The sequence below is a fragment of the Oreochromis aureus genome, linkage group 17 (genome assembly GCF_013358895.1).
Source record: "Oreochromis aureus strain Israel breed Guangdong linkage group 17, ZZ_aureus, whole genome shotgun sequence".
NCBI classification, from domain to species: domain Eukaryota; kingdom Metazoa; phylum Chordata; class Actinopteri; order Cichliformes; family Cichlidae; genus Oreochromis; species Oreochromis aureus.
In genome coordinates, this window is record NC_052958.1 from 15258862 (window position 1) to 15278742 (window position 19881).

The 19881-nt window shown below is 41.5% G+C and overlaps 1 protein-coding gene across 1 annotated transcript; it reads right to left on the reverse strand.

Annotated features, from left to right (window-relative positions):
* Positions 1-4587: 4587 nt before the first annotated feature.
* On the reverse strand, positions 4588-19881 carry gnai1 (guanine nucleotide binding protein (G protein), alpha inhibiting activity polypeptide 1). The gene is made up of 9 exons (XM_031735756.2): positions 19418-19881; positions 13410-13452; positions 11454-11595; positions 10975-11132; positions 9174-9302; positions 7444-7573; positions 7099-7252; positions 6222-6454; positions 4588-5790 (listed from the first exon to the last, which is right to left on the reverse strand). Exons 1-8 carry the CDS (start codon positions 19533-19535, stop codon positions 6264-6266), a joined length of 1065 nt encoding a protein of 354 aa, XP_031591616.1. The 5' UTR covers positions 19536-19881; the 3' UTR covers positions 4588-5790; positions 6222-6263.

The window sequence follows — 19881 nt, forward strand, 5'->3', positions numbered from 1 at the left end:
GGAAAAAAATATTGAATACAGTTACTGATGTACCTAATACATCTAACACAATACAAAAGGCTTTGTTGGTGATAAAAGCTTTAAGGTGCCTCGTGTATGGAGAAACTTGCTCTGGTGTGATTTTGGCCCGTTCTTCAAGTCTTAAAGGTTCAGTGGGCCCCTTCTATGAACTCTGAGTTTTAGATCTTTCCATAGATTTTTTGTTGGATTCAGATCAGGTGATTGGCTGGGCCATTGTATCAGATTTCTTTTCTTTCTCAGAAACCAACTGAGAGTTTCCTTGACTGTTTGTTGGAAATCATTGTCTTGCTTAAATATCCACCCTCATTTCATCTTCATGATCCTGGTAGACGTCAGCTGATTTTTATCAAGAATGTATTGGTACATTTTTCCATTCATCCTTCCTTCAATTATGTGAAGGATACTGAAAAACAGCCCCACACCATGATGTTCACACCTCCAAACTTCACTGTTGGTATGGTGTGATATGCAGTGCCTTTTGACCTCCAAGCATAGTGTGTATTATGGCATCCAAAGAGTTTAGTTTTGGTCTCATCTGACCAAACTATATCCTCCCTATTTCACGGGCGTGTCTAAATGTTGTTCAGCAAACTTTAAACATGCTTGAACGTGCTTTTTCTTTAGCAATGGAGTCTTGCATTGCATGGTTGAGTGCATTACTCATTGTTTTCTATGAAACAACTATGCCTGCTGATTCCAGGTCTTTCTGTAGCTCTCCATGAGTAATTCTTGATTCTTGGACAACTCTTCTGATTATTCTCTTCACTCCTTTGTCTGAGATCATATTTAAAAAAACATGGCATCTCATTTCATTGTTATGCAGATGACTCACAAATTTACCTGCCACTGAAATGGGAATCTGTTTAAAGCCAAAGGCATGGATGGTTTTAAACTTTCTTTAATTTAAATGAACTTACAGGGAGCCCTTGCTCGTGGCTGGTTAACGGGAAAATTATGTTCTGTCCACTTCCAGATTAGTGCCCCAACAGTGCTAACTATACCCTTTAGTAGTTTAGAAATTCTCCTGTAACCAATGCCATCAGTATTTTTTGCAACAATAAAGCTGTGACGGTCTTGAGAGTGAGCACTGGATTTACCTATCATGTGACACCTTGGTAATGAGACACCTTTTTATAGGCCATCAGTTGGGACTGAACCAGGTTTCAGCTGGTGTGCTGACTTTCTTTCTTCATGTGTTCAATACTTTATCCCTGTGTCATTTCTATTTATCACACATAACTTTATTTATGAGCATCTATAGTTTGATTTCTTTGCATGTGAGGATTGGATGGGTTGCTACTAACGTCTGGTGAGAATTTCATGCCAATGGCGCCTTTAGAAATATATTTACTTAGAAAATTGGTGACATGTTCAATGTTTATTTTACCCACTGTATCGAGAAGAACTCCAGAGGATGTGGAAGGTGAAGGCAACACTGGTCCCAGTTGTAATGTATCTTGTTTTTGCTTTTTCAACTATCCAAGTGTGCGTAGGAAAATATGTTAATTTTAGTGAACTCACCTTAAAAAATCCCTAACCAGCCCACTGTAAACAGGTGGGCCTATTCTCTGCTAGTGAGAGGTCACTTAAGAGTGCAAGGCTAAAGCAGCAGAAAATAGAAATCGCTTGAAAGATAAAAGAGTTATGCGATAAAAGACTCGACCACAAACAAGCGAGTCATCTGCTGTATTGTGGAAACTCCAGTGTGTAAAAGAATGTGTGCAGACTGAGACTGAGTGTGTGTCCAGTTTGGCGTTACACACTGTCCATGACATGGCTGCAGAGCAGATAAGCCTGTCTTATCTCTGTTGCCAACTCCTACCCCCAGACAAAGTGACCGGGAGGAGAGCAGACAGCAGTGGAACAACTCTGAAATAATGCCTCTATTGTTCAGTCTATTTACACCCCCCTCCTCTCCCTCACACACACTTCAAACATTCCCCACCCTCTGTTTATTGCTGCGAAAAAAACTCAACAGTGTTGCTTTCTTTTTGCTTCATCATGGCTGCCCCCTTGTTCACTCTGCCTTCTTCACCGTCTCATCTTTGAAAGGTGCTATAAATACAGCATATGCACCCGCACCCACATAAACACACTCTAACTCCTCCAACTGGCAGCACCCATGGGAGCCACCCTACCACAAACACAAAGCCTAGCCTCACACTGTTTTGTCTCATTTATCTCTCTCAGACTTGTTCCACCTTTCTGCCAACTTGCAATAGAAGTTTAAACATCGGGATGCCGCACTGCTGCTAAAGAGCGAGACAGCACACACGCAAATCAGCAGTGTTTATCAGTGTGCAAACAAGATACACATGCAAAATATTTGGGGCGCCCAGATCTCTTAAAATGCATATTTGAAAAGGGCATCCCTGACTTCAAGAGAAGCAAAGGGATGTTTGAAGCACTGCACTGTTTTTCAAAAACTCTTGTGAAGCTAGACTGTGCAACTTGCACATCTTACACATTCTGGATTCATTACTGTAGCACTGACACACCTCATCGCTCGGTTCATTAGGTTTTAGGTCTGCTGCTACAGCCTTATGGCCATTAGCATGTTGTTTGTAACGGTGATAGGCTCTTAGGTCATTTTATTTTGTTTTATTAAAGACGCATTTTTTTAGCCTTCATTGCAAAATGACAATAGAGTGAAAACAGGACGAGAGATTATAGGATGACAGAGTGGGGCAGGATTTGAACCTGGTCCTCTGCATCGAACATGTGGGTCACCTGCTCTACCCAGTAAGGTAAGCTGGCCCCCCACCAGGTGGGGTCTAATCACAGATAGTACACCTTCAGCCAGGTGAATTAGCATGGATTCATTCAGGTTTGAACCTAGCTTAAGACACATTTATGTGCAAACATAAAACTATGACATAATCAAAACTACAATAAGCTTAATGCTAATACATATTTTCAGTACTATTTAGAAACACTTGGGGCCAACTAAAAGCATATAATCTGTAGGACATAGTTTCTAAACACTGGAGGCCTACCAGCCTAGAACCATTTATCTTTAATCTTTAGCAGATGATGAGTCAGTTCTGTTGCATAAGTGCCCTGCCCTTAGATATTTTCTCTCATGGAGAGATTAAGAAAGACCACTGTGGTCCCTTATAAAACCCCAGCACACACGGTTCACCTCCCTTTCCCCTTGGCCATGCTGAGGATCGGTGAATATGATCTGAGCCCCGCAGCAACATCGGAAAAGACAAAGATGGACGTTCCATAAATGCTGGCAACTTTGGACTTCCATGTGGCCTATTTCCTCCTGCCTGAGTCACCAGGCTGTGGCAGGCTGTGGCCCCATCTGCCTCATGCCACTCCAAAACAGAGCAAGTGACAGCAGAATTCATGAAACCCATTGCTAGCGATAGAGACAGAGGCAGCATGTACAAGTCAAGGCAACTGGACTTAATGGGTTAAGGCTAGCTAATGGTACAGATTAGAGAAAATCAATCACCCAGATCCTTTGGCGATAACCTGTGGCAAAGCCTCTTAGGCCATGCATGAAACAACAAACAAACAAACAAACAAAAAAGCACAGTAGCTATTGGACATAACTCAATTTATATTAAGTCTGCTGCTGTTAAGTTTTCTGCTTAGAGGCCCTCTGGCTTCTTCTTTAGTTGATAATTCTCCAAAAGGAGATGAGCGGTGTATACTATGGGATTAGGAGATCAGGGTGCCTGGTTACTACCTCCTTCTATATCAGCAAACCTTCCTAACCTGAAAGCCAATGGGTCACATTTAACAGAACATTAAGGCAATTTTGTAAATTATAGTCATCTTAAATTATACTTAGAAACAAGCATTATCCAGGGTATGGTCATTGACTAACTACTGAAGTCCTTAGCTAGTGAACGGTTTCACAGTCAGATCTACCATAGCCACTGTGATGTAACCCTTTGGTTTGCTGACTCCAAATTTAAAGCCTCAAGTTTTGGTCAGTGCCATCTTCGTCTTTTAAAATTAGATGTCTTGACAAAGAGTTGGATCTGGCTGGTGAACTAAGATCACTTCCTGCTAACACAGTAGAGACTTGTCCGTCATGCAATTCAGCCATTCAGACCATAAACACATAAGTAGTCATACTTGTGTTTGTATTCAGAAGAGTCATTCTGAAGAAAATTGAAGGTTTAAGGCCTCACATTTTAGACCTAGAAGCTACCTTCATGTTTAATACACAGTCTATGCTTCACAGCCTGCCTGTGATGGTTGAAACCTCACACAACTGGGTGTTCAAACAAGACAATGATCCCAAACACACATCTAAACTCTTTTTGGAATGGGAAGCATCTGAAGATGAACCATCTCAAATGACCTTCCTGAAGACCCAACCTCAACCCTACTGAAAAAACAGGTCTGTGGCAAGAAACGATCAATTTAAATGAACTCCACCAATTCTGCCAAGAAGAGCGGTCAACATCCGGCCAAGTGTGTGGTTGAGGTGCAAATTGCTAAGGGACATTTTATCATTTTGGTAACTCTGTAAACTTTACTCATCAGGAAAAAAAATGCCCACAGATGTCAAAGAAAGACATTATATACGATACAGCAGCCACATGGTTTGTAAATGGTTTTTATTAGCAAAATAAGGGAGATGAGTCTACAAAGATTCTCCTTCCATGGAGAACATACACATACACTGACAGTTGTGGCAGTTTCTTTATATGAACAGATCCAGGATCACATTTTACATCACTCTCTTGCCAAAGTATCGCTGATCTATGATAACAGACCAGGCTTCCTTGACCATCACAGTTTCCAGGATCCTCAAGCAGTGTCTCTACTCTCAAAAATCATCATCAGGCAGGATCCAAGAACAGCGTCTGAATTTTAAAACATTTCAGACCTCATCCTCACCTTCATAATCTATTCTGAGGTTTAGTTTCTCTTCTCAACACCAAATTCTCCATAGCTTTCCCCCCCCAAATACATTAAAATATACAGTAAAATGTGCCTACTCTGGTCTTTGTACTTAAAACACTTAAGCATATTATAAGCTCAGTGCCTCAGCTAACCATTTTCTGAATGGTTGGGAAGAATGGATATTTTACAGATAGTTTAAAAACCAGGACCCCATATTTGTGGGGTAAATGTAACAATATAGATCGCAGTATTGTACTGTGTGATTGGCTGACGAGGCCTTCCATTGTCAGGGTGGGTGGGGGTTAGGGGACTGTGGAGGCTACATGTTGGTCACAATGGAGACCCATGTACCTTATAAACTAGAGGGAAATCCTCCTGAAAGCTCAGTGGTGTGCACACAGAAGATAGCAGAGACACTAACATATGAAAACAGTTTACCTCTTAATGACTAGAACAATTCAGCAGGCAAAAGAACAAGCATTTGTACTACGACCGCAGTAAAAGGCATGCGAAGGCACAAGTACCAACAAACTGGACTCAAAGGTTGCACCCCTTTTCTTCCCTTTTGGTTGCGGGGAAGGGAGAAAAGAAGCATTTCCATCAACAGTGAAGTTTCCTTTTCCAGAGACAGTGGCAGAAGGAACAGCAAAAAAAGAAAAATCTTTCTCAAAAACGGAAAAACAAAAAAGATTAAAAGATAAAAAGAATTTTGCAGTGACGCCTTTACAATGATACAAACATCCTACACAAATGTAACGCTAGTTCCAAAGGTTCCGAGACGAAAAACATAAATAAAGCTGTTAAAAGTGGCATATAGTACAGCACTGGTCCGTGACTGATTCTCCCGATTCTTCTCATCTTCCCCACTAAAGATGCACAATAAGCTGGCTCCACTGCCTGAGGACACAAGGGGAGAAATAAAGAAACATGAAAGACGAGTAGATGGAGGAGGGGTGGTGGTTTAAGGAGAGGTTTTGCAGACCTCGACCTTGCCGCTATCGTTTCACATGCATCTAAATTAAGCAGAAAATGAATTCAAGCCTTTGAAAATAAGAAGGCACAAACTTGCACACATCATTGATTAAATGATGGATTATTTTACTCCTTTATGCTCCGAATACTTATATTGTGGAAACAAAAATACACACACATATATATTTATATAAAAGTAAGTCTTTAATCATCACGGAAAGACGTAGATATTCAAATAAGGCTCCAGTGGTTTACTCAACTCCCAGTCCATCCTGGTGAGCACATAAGCAGTTGTATTCCTTATATGTGCCCTCATCCAAGACACACATGTCCGCCACATGTGAGGGCTTACTTACCAATAAAAAAAAAAAAAGGTTGTCATCTTCATTTCGTCATCTTCAGAAGAGTCCACAGTCTTTCAGGTTGTTCTTGATAATGACGTCAGTAACAGCGTCAAAGACAAACTGCACGTTCTTGGTATCTGTGGCGCAGGTGAAGTGGGTGTAAATCTCCTTGGTGTCCTTCCTCTTGTTCAGGTCCTCAAACTGACACTGGATGTAGGCAGCTGCTTCCTCGTATGTGTTGGAGCCTGAGAAAGACAAGGAGGTGGAAGTGAAGTAGCCCAGGAAGTTACCATGTAAGGAAGGGACATGGAAAGCGTAGTTTTTGTACGGCGCTAGGAAATGAATAGCATGGCTGGGCTTTATCCTGCTAAGTGTGCTTCCTTTGTACGAAAAAAAAAAAAAAAAAAGGAAAAGAAAGAAATGGCTAAATTGTTAAGCTAAATGCTGGTATGGGCCTACATCATGATCAGGACATCCCTAATGGCTATAATGCTTTTATAATCCACTAATTAGGATGCATTTGAATTGTGTATAAAAAGCAGAGATTAAAAAGAAAATTCTGCAGGTTTATGTAGACGAACATGCTGGGTTGAAGCAATAATTTCAGAAGGTTACTGGTGGTGCCCAACAAGTAGTCTGGCACATAGATGCTACACAAAAACAACATTTGGGTTAAGACGTGGCACTTCTTTGCAGAGGATGCCCTAATTACTGAGCTTCAAAGATCGAGTGGTGGGCACATTATCTCTTAGCTATAACTTTGTTTACTTTCCTGCTAAATACAGTTTTAAAATCTGCCGTAAGACTTTCTGTTTTATAACACCACCAACTGAGGGTATGCCGAGCACAATCTGAATCAATGAAAAAGGCTTTTTACTGCCAGACTCACCAGCGTATTCTGGGTAGCAGATGGTAAGAGGACTCTTCTTGATTTTCTCTTCAAACAGGTCCTTCTTATTGAGGAAGAGGATAATGGAGGTGTCTGTGAACCACTTGTTGTTGCAGATGCTGTCAAACAGCTTCATGCTCTCGTGCATTCGGTTCTGGGGAGAAAAAGGAAAGTGACGCTGGGTCTTTGTGATCCACGAAGACATCACGAGCGGAACCGATCCTTCGCTTCTACTTCTATGACCATCGTGATTATAATACACAAAGACAAAGTTCCTGCTGTGTGTGAACATAGAGTGCCTGCTATTATGTCATGTTCCATGAGTCACACAGCTGAACCACTCACCATCTCTTCATCCTCAGCCAGCACCAAGTCATAATCACTGAGAGCCACGCAGAAGATGATGGCCGTCACACCCTCAAAGCAGTGGATCCACTTCTTCCTCTCAGACCGCTGACCTCCTACATCAAACATTCTGGGTGGAAGACAGGAGTGGGATCGTGTGAGCACGTTCCTCAGCATCACTGCTTACATTAGACATAGCGCTTGTGAAAACCAGAGGTTTAAAAAACACTACTATGGGAAGTAGTGATAAAAATATAGAAAACAAATGACTTTGTGGTTATAAATGAAAAATGAACTTGGGGAAAAAAACCATTACTACAGAAAACACTGATGCATACAACAAATATAAACACAAAGAGGTCTTGAGAAAACCAAGCCAGGAAACTCGTACTAGTTTCCTGAAAGGCCACGTGAAGCTGGCTGCTAAAATCTTTTCTGTCCCTACAGACTTGATTTTTGCCCGTCAGCCCAAATTTAAAGCATAAATAAACATGCTTACATTCCAGCCCAATATACTGTTATTGTGCCTGCACCTTTCAAACCCTTATGTGACAACTGTACAAGGCTTAAAGGGATGAAACTCAACCTATTTAAAAGTTTATAGGTCTTGAAGGTGTGCATCATTTGGTTCATGGCCACTCTGAGTGACATGTGAGTCTTCCTTTTCTAGCTTTTGGCTGTACTAAAAGATTTTTTAAAGCCTATTTTTCAAAGTTTCCTTTTCATTCAATATTACAGTGAATTACACATTCAACTTGCTAACTAAGCGAGCTTCATGAGGCTAGTGTTATTTAACTCCACAGACGTACACTTATGGTCACATCTGGCTGACAAAACAAAACAAATCAAAAACAAAAATCCCGCTAACGCCAAAATGCCAAGCTTGAGCCAGATGTGATGGTGGCTACATCCATCTTTCATATACAGGCTATCAGGAAGGCACTTTACTGTGTTTACTTTAGAGGGCAATGTAGGTTCTGAATTGGGCATACTTCAATTTGTGAACAGGACCATGATTTTGAATTAAGGCTCATCACAGATATCACTTTATATCTACAGTTTTTTCCACATTTTTATGAAAATCAATCTGAGCATACACTACGTGAGACACCTTTGTGTACCGATGTACAAAAAACACACAGCTGTAGTGCAATAAGAAATACCAAGGGAACCATTCAAGGCCTCATTTAGCTTCTGTAATAGCTCCTACTGGTGTATAAAACTGCACCAGTCCCATCTGGAAATACTTTAGTTTTAAAGATGGAACAGGAGGCGGGCTTTGGAAAGGAAATTAAATCATACTTGGTGTTCAGATTAAATTGGAAGCAAATTCAACCAGATGAATACGTAAACTAAATAAATACTTTGTTCTTGAGAAAACCTGTAAACTCCCACATTACATAAAGCAATGTCTACTTTGGCTTTTGTAAGTGAAGTGTGCTTTTATGGAGCTCATTACAACAATGTGACGCTGAATTGGCTAAAAACATTTCTGGTATCATGACATCACCAAACCTCCTGCGATTACTTCCTATCTATGTACGTTAACAGAGGGCGACAACTGAGTCATCGCTGATGTGCGCAACACCTTCGCAGACTGTGTCACAACTTACAGCTGTAAATGTATAAAGGGAATTTCTTTTGGAGTGAATGAGTCAGTAACAGGAAGGAAAACTAATTAAGACATCTTGTAAAACACTCTGAGCCAGTTGTTACAACAAAATTCTCACTTGAAGTGCAGGTCCTTAAATGTGAAGTGCGTCTCAACAATGCCCGTGGTTTTGACTCGGGTCCTCAGGACATCCTGCTGAGTTGGGATGTAGGTGGCCTGGGATATCCTGTCCAAATCGTTCAAGTAGCTGAGAGAAGGACATAAAGAAAAGGACATGAGGAGGGGAGGGTGGGAGGGTTGGAGAAAATGGATCAAGGTCACCTGTCTTTGCTCCCAGGGCATGGAGGTGAAAAACCTGGTTAGATTCTATATTCTGGTCTTAAAGCTATTCCTTTTATGTACACATTTCAATACAGCCCTGTTTTTACACATTTGAATTCAGTTTTTCAGTAGAGACAAAATGAAACTCTTACAGAACAATTATGCATTAAAAACAACAAAAAAAAAAACAAAAACAGGAAGCTAGTGACAGTATAGAGCATTTGCCTTCGTGCCATTGTGTCTAAATTTAACAGTGGTTTTGCGGTTAGAGCTGTTGCCTCACAGCAAACAGGACCTTGGTTTTAATCTAAGCCCTGCTCTGTTTCAGTGGGGAGTGTACGTTGTTTTCGCTGGTTGCGGGGTTCCCTCCTGTATGCTTTGATCCCTCCTACAGTCCTAACAACTTGCAGCTGAATTGGAAACTCCCTACGTGTGAGTGCAATTGTCTCTGTGCCTTAGCCCTGTAATAAACCAGCCATCTGTCCAGGGTGCTGTCCCACATTTTGTCAAATAAAGTACCTGCTGGGATAGACTCTCATTACCTTGTATGGGAATAGCTGAGTACTGAAAATAGAAGGGTGGAATTCAATTTATTCTTTATCACTTCGAGTAGGTTTTTGCTTTCTCGACAAAATTCTTGCCCATCAGTGCAAACCAAAACAACATTCTCTGCCGACTGTAGTGCTGCAACACATGTATGAAGATAGAACATTTCGCAAACAGAGTAGAAATATTTTTAATCTTTTAAAATATGCAATACCGTTAAGTATATTAGACAAACTAAAAACACTTCGGATGCATTATGTTTTAAGTTAATACCTCAAGGTTACTGGTGATAATTTAAAAGGAAGGAGGGGGGATTAGTAACCTGTAGTTGTTAGCAGAAGCAAAGTAAGCTCCATTTCATGCAGACAAGCCTGCTGTCTGTCCTGCAGGATATTATGTGGAGTGAAAAAAAAGAAAATACATAAGGCTTTGCGATGGTTGTTCCTATTCAGAAAAGCCCCTGGACAGCAGGATAAGCAGAACTAATTAGAAAATGGACAACTGCTGCAATATAACTGCTGATGTTTGCTCTATAGAAGCAAAACTAGGCAGATGGCTTTCCAACACCCAAAAATAATAAAGGGAAAAAAAGCTGCCTTGTGATAGAATTTGTGTGCCAGGGGCAATATATGCTAGGTTCCAACTAGTAAAGACATGTTTACCTACAGAAATGTATTTTTGTGTAATTTTTTTTTTATTGAGTTTTTAAAATCTTTAAGCATGTGCTAAATGTTCCTGTGCGGAAGGAGAAGGTCAAAGATTAAACAGTCTTTGCAGCCATCACTCTTCAGGCACGGTAGAGGAAAGTAAATATTGACAGATTAAAAGTCCAGACACATCAGCCGTACAAGTAGCTCTCTGAGCATGGTTGAAGGTTGGGGCAGCGTGTGTCTGGCTTCTGTGTTTGCAGTGGAAATGCGCTCATTTTGGGCTCCTGGTCATCTGACGTGAAAGACTTTGTCATCGCCAGTCTTTTCTGCGGATGACTCACGGCTGTGGTGAACCCGGCGATTATTAACGTGGTTGCTTATGTGTTGGACTGCGTGACTCACTATGCTGCCGAGTCGTTGAGCTGATATTCGCGGGAGCGGCTGAAGCAGGCTTGAACACCTCCGTCCTTCCAGAGTCGCTTGATGACACCGGCCAGCTCAGCTGTCATGAAGCCTTCCTCTGCTGAGCCCGCCAGCACAAACAGTTGCCGTGCATCATCCTGAGAGAGGAGTCGGGGTGGTGTCAATATCATAAATCAGCCATCTAAGTCATTACACCACCATTATGATTCACATGAGCTATCAAGCTAAAACACCAGTCACATTTTAAATACATCGCAGGGAAAGCTACAAATTAAAAGACCAAAATAAATGACCCTACTATTTTTTATAATGTTATGTTGAAGGGCGTGTAAGCAGAGACTATTGTTGCTGTTGACAGTGAGTACTTAATGTAACTACCTGCTTGTTTCCCCAACGCCACAAATTTACTTTGGGTTTTTACTCTAAACAGACCAAATTACAATCTTCTCTCCACTCACAGCTCTTGCTGGGTCACCGAAGTCGATCTTGAGGCGCCCCATGGCTCTGATGATGGCGATTATGGACTGGATAGTGTTGCTGTAGACTACAGCCTTGTACTGCTTGCATTCCTCTTCTGAGTAGCCTGCCTCATGGATGATCCTGTAGAGAAGAAAAGGTGGGGGGTTACTGGTTAGCAGTGGGCCTAACCAATTCTTCCTGCTGAATGATGTACCATTTTTTTTAATCATTCTTCCTCTTTAGTTCAAATTTAGTACCACTTAAAAAAAAAAAATCCCCATCTGCACAAATACTGTCTGGCCACAGTGGCCCTGATCTCTTTGCTCCTCATTTCTGGCTGCAGGAATTATGATTATCCAGGGAAAAGAAGCTTTTTTCACCCTCTTATAGTTGCACTCAGTGTTGGTTACTACACAGAAGCATCAGCTTAATTCATGCTATGTAAAAATATTATCTTGAAGTTATTTCAGTTTATTTCGCACACACACACAAAAAAAAAATCTGAATAGCGCTTTGGTTTTGCTGCTCAAAAGGAAAGGCTTTATGCCATACTTCTGGCAGTCTACAAAGCCAACGAAAAGCCCCAAACCAACAATGCGTCAGTCAGTCTTTCGGCAAATTCCATCTTCCTTACACCATCGCTGGCTTTCAGCCCTGAGTCCATCTTTTGCTCCTGAACATGTGAGCTCTTTTAAAATGTCGGTTAACTTAAAGTGCCCATTTTCACTGAAATGTGTCACCCACCCGAATCATGTGGCTCCAGTGTTTTGGTCTGTTTTTGAAGTGCTTAAAAGCATGGTAGTGCAGATGTAAGCCACAAGCAGAAAGATTAATCTGCCTTTTATTTTCTTAAATATCATTTTATTATTATTATTTTGTCTATAAAATAATAGGAAATCGTTAAAAATGATAATCGTCATTTCCTAAAGCAATTTTTTTGTTTTGTTTTGTAGATTAAGCCACCAAACCCTCACAAATTGGAGCTGTCCAAAATGATGGACAATCACTCAAAGAACCTCGAACAAAAATACAAAGCAATGGTATTACAGCATTGACGTATAGGCACAGAAAAGGTTCATAACATTCTTAACTGTGTGATGGTGGTCACATCTACTCATTATAGTGTAAATATTATATTCTGACTATCGTTAGCATGATCTTTGTTAAAGAGTGCAGGTCGGGGGAGACAGAGACGCGGATCACGTTGGGACTGACTGAAACTGACGCTGGCTTCAAAATAACTGCCTGGTTGCATTACAAAGAATGCTTCAGTGGCAAGACTTGCTCCTAGAAGCCTTTAATTTAACTAATCAAGTGACTAAAAAGCCTTCAGCCAGTTGTTTGAACTGTTCTAGCTTTACTTATTAGGCTATGTAATTATTCATTTTGTCTTTTAACTGAATTTCTTTAGACCTGCTACAAACACACAATTCAGCTCTATTAACACTACACTAAACATATTGTAAACACTTTCCTTAAATCACATGGATATCTGTCTGGAGACTGTGAATGATGATCTCTTGCTTGTTAATAACAAATAAAGCAATATTACAGTAGGACAGGTGCTGTAAAAAAACAAACAAAACTGTACAAATATATTGTGCTTCTGAGATGTGGATGGCTGGTGATTGATGATGCAGCCATAAAAACATCAAAAATGTACTTCATATGCAGGACATTCGCACGCACGCACTGATGTATGCTGCTGGGTTGTTTTCATGACCATTATGCATGACACCTGTTTGTACTGCAACTCGCAGGGCGTATTACCACCCATAGAGACTATGATAGGTGTTTGACACTGTTTAGCTGAGGAAAATGAATACTCTTCCAGTGTGTAATCTAGTGTGGTGTCAGTTGTGCATCTCATCAGAGAAGCCAATGGAAGAAGAAAAAAATAGAAGAGAGAATGAAATTTATTTTGCTCGTTCAGTGCAGGAGAGAAATGTACTCACTTCATCTGCTTGACAATTGTGCTTTTCCCTGATTCGCCAGCACCTGGAAAGACAAATATAAATAAATAAATACAACATTGGACTTTACTTGAATTGTTTTGACAGATAAATCTGAAACTAACTCTTATATTAACCAGCCCACGAAATTCTATGCCTTTACACGAGGATTCAGTGTGACCAAACAGCATGACGGGAAACCATGAAAATCCAACCTGAACACGATTCACGTCAACCAAAGAACTCCTAAACAAGACTGTGATTGTATGAGTGCGCTTTGAGGTCTGTGCATGACTTTAGCGTTTAGGTTAAAGACGCTTTTAACTTCTGATTCTCTCTCAGCTCCGGGCAGTTACAGCCTCTAATACCCTGATTCTTAAATCCCCAAAAATTGGACTGAATCTGTTGCTCTGTAAGCTGAATGCTCGTCTGGGATTTCTATCAGCATTTTGTTCACTTGGTATGAAGGCTGCTGGCGCACAACTAATGATAAGGGATTATTATTGACAGCAGTGTGGATTCCTTGAAAGAAAGAAGGAAAAAAACCCCGACAAAAACAAAAAAACAAACCCAACAGCAGCGAGGCGCCTTTTCAGGATGGCAAGACACTCAGCGCTGACCACTAATCAGATTGACGTCAGTTTCCTTGATTGATGAGACAATACTAGTGGTGGAGCAGGGGGTGCTCATGAAGAGAATGCGACCGTCGGCATGGCTTTTGTGGATCTCGAAAACCTCAGTGTCATGATGACTCCTCTCGTTATTTCCAGGCCATTTCTGGTGTGAGGCCACAGTCACCTGAAGAGACCATGTGTCTCTGTGCGTGTCACATGTGGGTTTTAACTGCAAGTCCACCACCTATAAGACATCCTTCTGCTCCCTTTCCTCTACCACACCAGTCCAGTGGGTGTGCCCTTTTACTGATATTTCTCTTTCACCGATAAAAGCCCATATGCAATATCTTCACAAACCACATTCATTAGACTTGCGTGCTCTAATGGGTATTACCATAAACTACATCAGAACTACTAATGCACAATCAATGTCCTCATATTACAGTAGCAATATTATAGTGAAGCAATTGGCCACTTCTTGTTGACGTAACACTCCTCTGCCAGTAGGGAAGGTGTTTCTAACCACTAAAGCGTGGCCATTCTCCCAAGTAAACACCCACAGCTTCTCTCTCAGCCCTAGAAACAGAATAAGAGGAAGTGGAATCATATCATGAAATCTACCACTATCTCTTACCTCGTGATGGAGTCAGCAGGGACAACATGGTGTGCTCTTGCATAATAAATCACCCACCTAATCTAGTTCCACTTTCCTTGTGATTGCAAAAACAAAACGACGAAGAAGAAGCAGAAGAAGAAGAAGAAAAAAGGGACATATTGCATTTTTTAGTGCCACTTCTTGTCAAGCCTGCCTTATGCAGTAAGACAGCATTATTTATAAAACCTTGAAAACAAAATGAATACTATATATATGCTTACTGCAGTATACACAGCTTGTGACTGAATTCTTGCAAACTTTCCCTCAGTAACAGCTGCATGCTGGCAGAGCACTGGCACTTCACCTTCAGTATAATTGGATGAAATTCACCTGAGGACACATTATTTTAATTACGTGTCACCACTCGGGTGCCGGAGCGCCCCTGAGGGGGTTGACGGTGCAGTGGCAGCTCCCCCGTGCTCCGAGGCCAAAACACTCGGCTGTGTGAAGCCCTGCAGGACTTGGGCACAGACGGTGCATGCGCTGCTTGACTGGGCATGGCTTGCTGGTGAGCTGGCACAGTTGCACCCCTCGGCCTGCCCGAGACCCATTTTGACAATGCCACAGATATGTCGCTGGGAGTACTTTCCTACAGAAAGGTTGCTCTAAGCACAAAATAGTTCAGACCTGCGAAGAATCAGTTAATTAAATCAGCAATTCGGGATTAAGAATGAACATATTTCAGTACGCTTTTAGAGGGATTCCTTCATATTTAAGACGACAAATTATCAGTGACTCTTGAGCGAACTGTTGCTTAAATTCAGTGCAAATCACAAGAAGAACTTTCTTTATTATTAAACAAAAGAAAGTTAAAAAAGACATCTATGCAACATAAGCCACGTGTTCACACAAGTGACTTGACCCTGGTGTCTCAACAGCGACATAATCAGGGTGTGGCTTTCGTCAAAGTCTCAATATTTGAGGAACGGAGAGAAAGTCGAACAGACTCACTCTCTCCTCTCTCACACACACAGACCTTTAAGGGTTACTTTAGAACCACGGGCCTGACCTATCGCTCTTCATACAGAGTCATGTTACACGCCCACAGCTTTGATACACCCACCCTAAAACAGCTAGAGTCAGAACCACTGGAGCAGCTGGTTTCTGTTTCTAGTGGTTCAAACTATTTTAGGAAAATTCGAGCAAACCCTTGCAGTGAAAACTGTGGTTTTCTTCCCCCCCTCTACTTCTTCCACTGAGAACAGAGCCGTTTCTATCTACTGACCGCAAACACATCTTCCCTCCTGGACCCTAGTTGGTCCTTTCCTCAAGTAGGAAGACAGGGAGGGATATTTTATAAGAATGTGATTAAAATGGCTCCCATGCCTGGGCTGTCTCATTTATAGATTAACCATATGTCGCTGATAAATGTTGTGGAGAATAAGTAACGCGATACATGCAAACCAAAATTGCAGTTAAAAGTGAAGTAAAAATTCTCTTCATTCATGCTGGCTTTGGGCTCGGATCGATGGCATGAAGATAAATCTGTGTGGGTCAGGGGGTTTAAGCAGTTCAGGGGCTCAAGGAGGGCTTATGAAGTTTGGCACAATGTGCTAAACACATTAGTGATGCCACATTAGCAGCATGAGCCCAACACCACGGAACCCTTCCCTCTTTTAGTTTTCCACTCTTATTCAGCTGCACGCATGCTTCTTCCTCTTTTACATTCTCCAAGTCTCCAGTCATTTTCTCTTTATGATTTATTGTTCCTCTCACTCACTATCCAATTCCTCTTTTTTTTCCCCTCCCCTCCTTCTCCCTCTCTCGGGGATTTAAGTATGAGTCACTCGTGAAGGATTCCAGGAGCCTCGGAGAGGTGCTACCCACCGCGGGAAATGACCATGGTAAATCACAGAGATTGATCTGCCAAAAAAGAAAAATCGACAACTAAAAGATTGCTTACCACACGCATGCTGGCACAGACTGACCCATTCGGTGTCTAATGTGCTTACAGCAATAAAAGAGTTATTTAACTACTTTGTCATTGCTGTTTATTGTGAGATGGGGGCCATCTTTGAGCCATCGTGCAAAGCTGGTCTTATAATTAGTAAAAGAACAAAAATATGGGGGAAAAAAATGAAAGAGACCGATGACATGAGTCAGAAAAAGCCCGAGGTTTATTAATAAAATCTTCCCACAGTTGCGCGACAGCTATAGAACGAGTAATTAGGCTGAGGAGATTGTAATCTATTTTAGCATGTAGATATGAATAGTAGGATAATTGGGTCCTGGAGATGATGGAAATAAAATGAGAGCCATATTAAGACTAGAGCTAAATGAAAAATATGTTTCGCAGAAAAGATCACATTTCCTCGCTCGGCGAGAGACACCTGAGCCTGCCGGCTGGTTTGGACTTGACGGTGTGCGCGAAGCCCTACAAAGATTCAAATCATTTTTTTCATGCAAATTGAGTTTTGCTTTGTTTTTGTTTTTTTAACGTCAAGGCGATTATTCTTTGCTGCTGACAGGGAGAGACCATGAGCCTGTAATTAACATTTAGGACAGCGCTTGAAAACCAGGTGGTCATCACACCAAATTGTGGCCAAACTGTGGCCACCTGTTGTATACAAATATCTCGACACCGGGCTGAGGTAACCACCACAAGCTGCACAAAAGATTTAATGTTCTTCGAGTGCATCCAGGGGTATACAACAGCATCCCTGAATGCACTGTTGACAGGGTGTGTTTAGAGAAAAGTATACTCATGAGTGGCTTGCAAATCACCAGCCTAAAGTCTACTAAGAGACTGTTTTTCTGCAAGGTAAACAACTCAAGAGCCCAACTCGGGTCCCCGTGCTTCACCGCACCGCAGCTTTTTTCATTTTTAATGCTCTCATCATTAGCACTGTTCTCGTCTTACAGGTCCTCTTTTTCTTTTCTCCTGGCATCTCAACCTTGTGTGTGTGTGTGTGTGTGTGTCACTTCAGGCAGGAACCCGAGTGGGTTACCTGGCTACCACACTGAATGGATCAAACACAGATGACAGGCGATGGAGCCAAAGCAGCCACAAGTGGCGCCACACGACCTATTCTATCAGAAAATGAGAAGTGCTAAAGCAGTGCCACATGTTTTTGTGTCTGATACATATTAAAAAAAAAAAAAAAAAAAAAAGACTAAACTAAAACTAATATTCTTCCCTACAGCGACATAGCAAAAACTTGACCTAACTTGCTTGCTTTTACTCAGCAAGCCCCATCTGGCCTCCAAACACAAAAGGAATGCAACCGATCTGTAATGGGAAAATATGCACCAGCTTGTACAAACAAAACCATACCTTACTAAAAGCCAATTGTGTCCCATCAAGTTAGAAAAAAAAAGAAGAAAAAAAAAAAAAAAAGAGTTCCTTTCATTTGAAAATTAGAAGTAATGGCAGAAAATGAGCTTCTGAATTGTGCAAAAGCTGCCAACAGCTCCTATTATGTGCCTTCTGTTAGGTATTTGCCTGCTACTGGCATTTCCCTCAGACTTTGTGTCCTGCTAACCCACATACCACGTGTGTGCATGTCAACACTTCCCAAAGTGAGCCATCTAAAAAGGGTTGATGGAAAAGTTTTTCACCTGTGGTCTTTGTTTACAGGCAAAACAGTGCTTCCCCACATCTCAGCAACACTTTTAATCTACACACACGTCTAGCTACTAAATGGAAACGGATCACATAATGGTACACGCAGGGTTGTCAGATGGAGCTAGGAAATGACAAAACACATGTAATAAACGCAACAAATTATAATTATGAAGTGTAATAGTTATCAGTGGGTGTGCTGTGCCATTTAAATTACATCTCTGAGGTCAGTGTCAATTTAACACAGCAACAGCAGATACTAGGTGGATTCGGGTACACAAATGAAGATCAATCAAAAATGATCACTGCAAAGAAGTGGCATGAGGCCACTATATCTACATCAGCATCTAACTTCATACAACTTTGGTTGTAAGCTGATCGGTTACAGCTTTGTTTAAATGAGTTTTGCTAATGTTTATGTGGCTTCTCCTAACTGAATCAGCCTTTATTCTGGCCTCTTGATTACTGTAATTTTCTGCATTTGTTGCACAAGCTGTGTGCCTATTGCATGCAACAGGCCTGCTTACGTCTTCAGATGAGAACAAGGAAACACTGTTATAAAATAGGAAACAATAGGAATTTAACCTATAACGTCCTGAAATGAATTAAGTCAAAACCAGTTTTCAGTCACTCTGACTCAGGCCTGGGCCCCTAATGAGCCAAAAGCCTATTTTCACTGCACTGAACCGGACCAGACGAGAGGAAATGTGCCATTGTTGAAAGGATTTAGTCAATAAATTCTCCACGGAGACGGGCTGAATGGATGTAACGCCAACAGCTGGCAAAAGAAAGAAAGAAAAATCTGCCATGCATGTGTAACCAAACTACAAAACTAGCCCCCTAAAAAGCCAAATAAACGCAAAATGACATAATATCATTGGTATTTCGGCCACAATAGTGTCGTTTTTCCTTTTAAAAGGACAGGTTGTGTTAAAAGTGAGAAGAGTGGACGGTTAACTGTAGCTAGCAAGGAGGGGTGTAAGCTAGCGATGCGGAAACTCAGCAACACTTCACAACTAATGTAATCTAACACAACCCCAACACTGACCATTAACCAGCGTGGTTAACGTGGGTTTCACAGCAGGGTGTGTTCCCAACCGTATCCTTTGAACTAGCAGTTCTGCGGGCGAACACACAGCGAAGTTCGTTCACCGCCCCCCTCCACCCCAATCTTCCTTACCGAGCAGGAGAAGCTTGACCTCCCTGGCTGCCTTCTCCCCGTCGTCCCGCAGATTTCTGTCGATCATTTTACTGCGCTCCACCGCCGCCTTGTCCTCGGTACTCAGTGTGCATCCCATCCTCGACTGTGTCCTTTAGACCCAGCTGGTGTAAAAGAATGTCTAAAATAACATATATACCCACATTAATTGGTTAATGCTGCCTTCACCCCGTACACACGCCCTTTTTTTTTTAAATGACTGTCAATCCAGCTCTTCAGGGGGAAAGGGAAAGCGATTCGACTTTTCTTAAAAAAAACAAACAACAACAACAACTCAGGTTTTCTTCACACGACTGAAATGTCCTCAGGTTGAAATCCGAGGGAAAGCTATTTCGACAGCGAAACAATTCCTTGCTGATGTCTCTCCCACCCGTTCGCCTCCATTCGTTGCAGCGCTTAGTACTGTGTGTGCAGTTGTAGGTAGT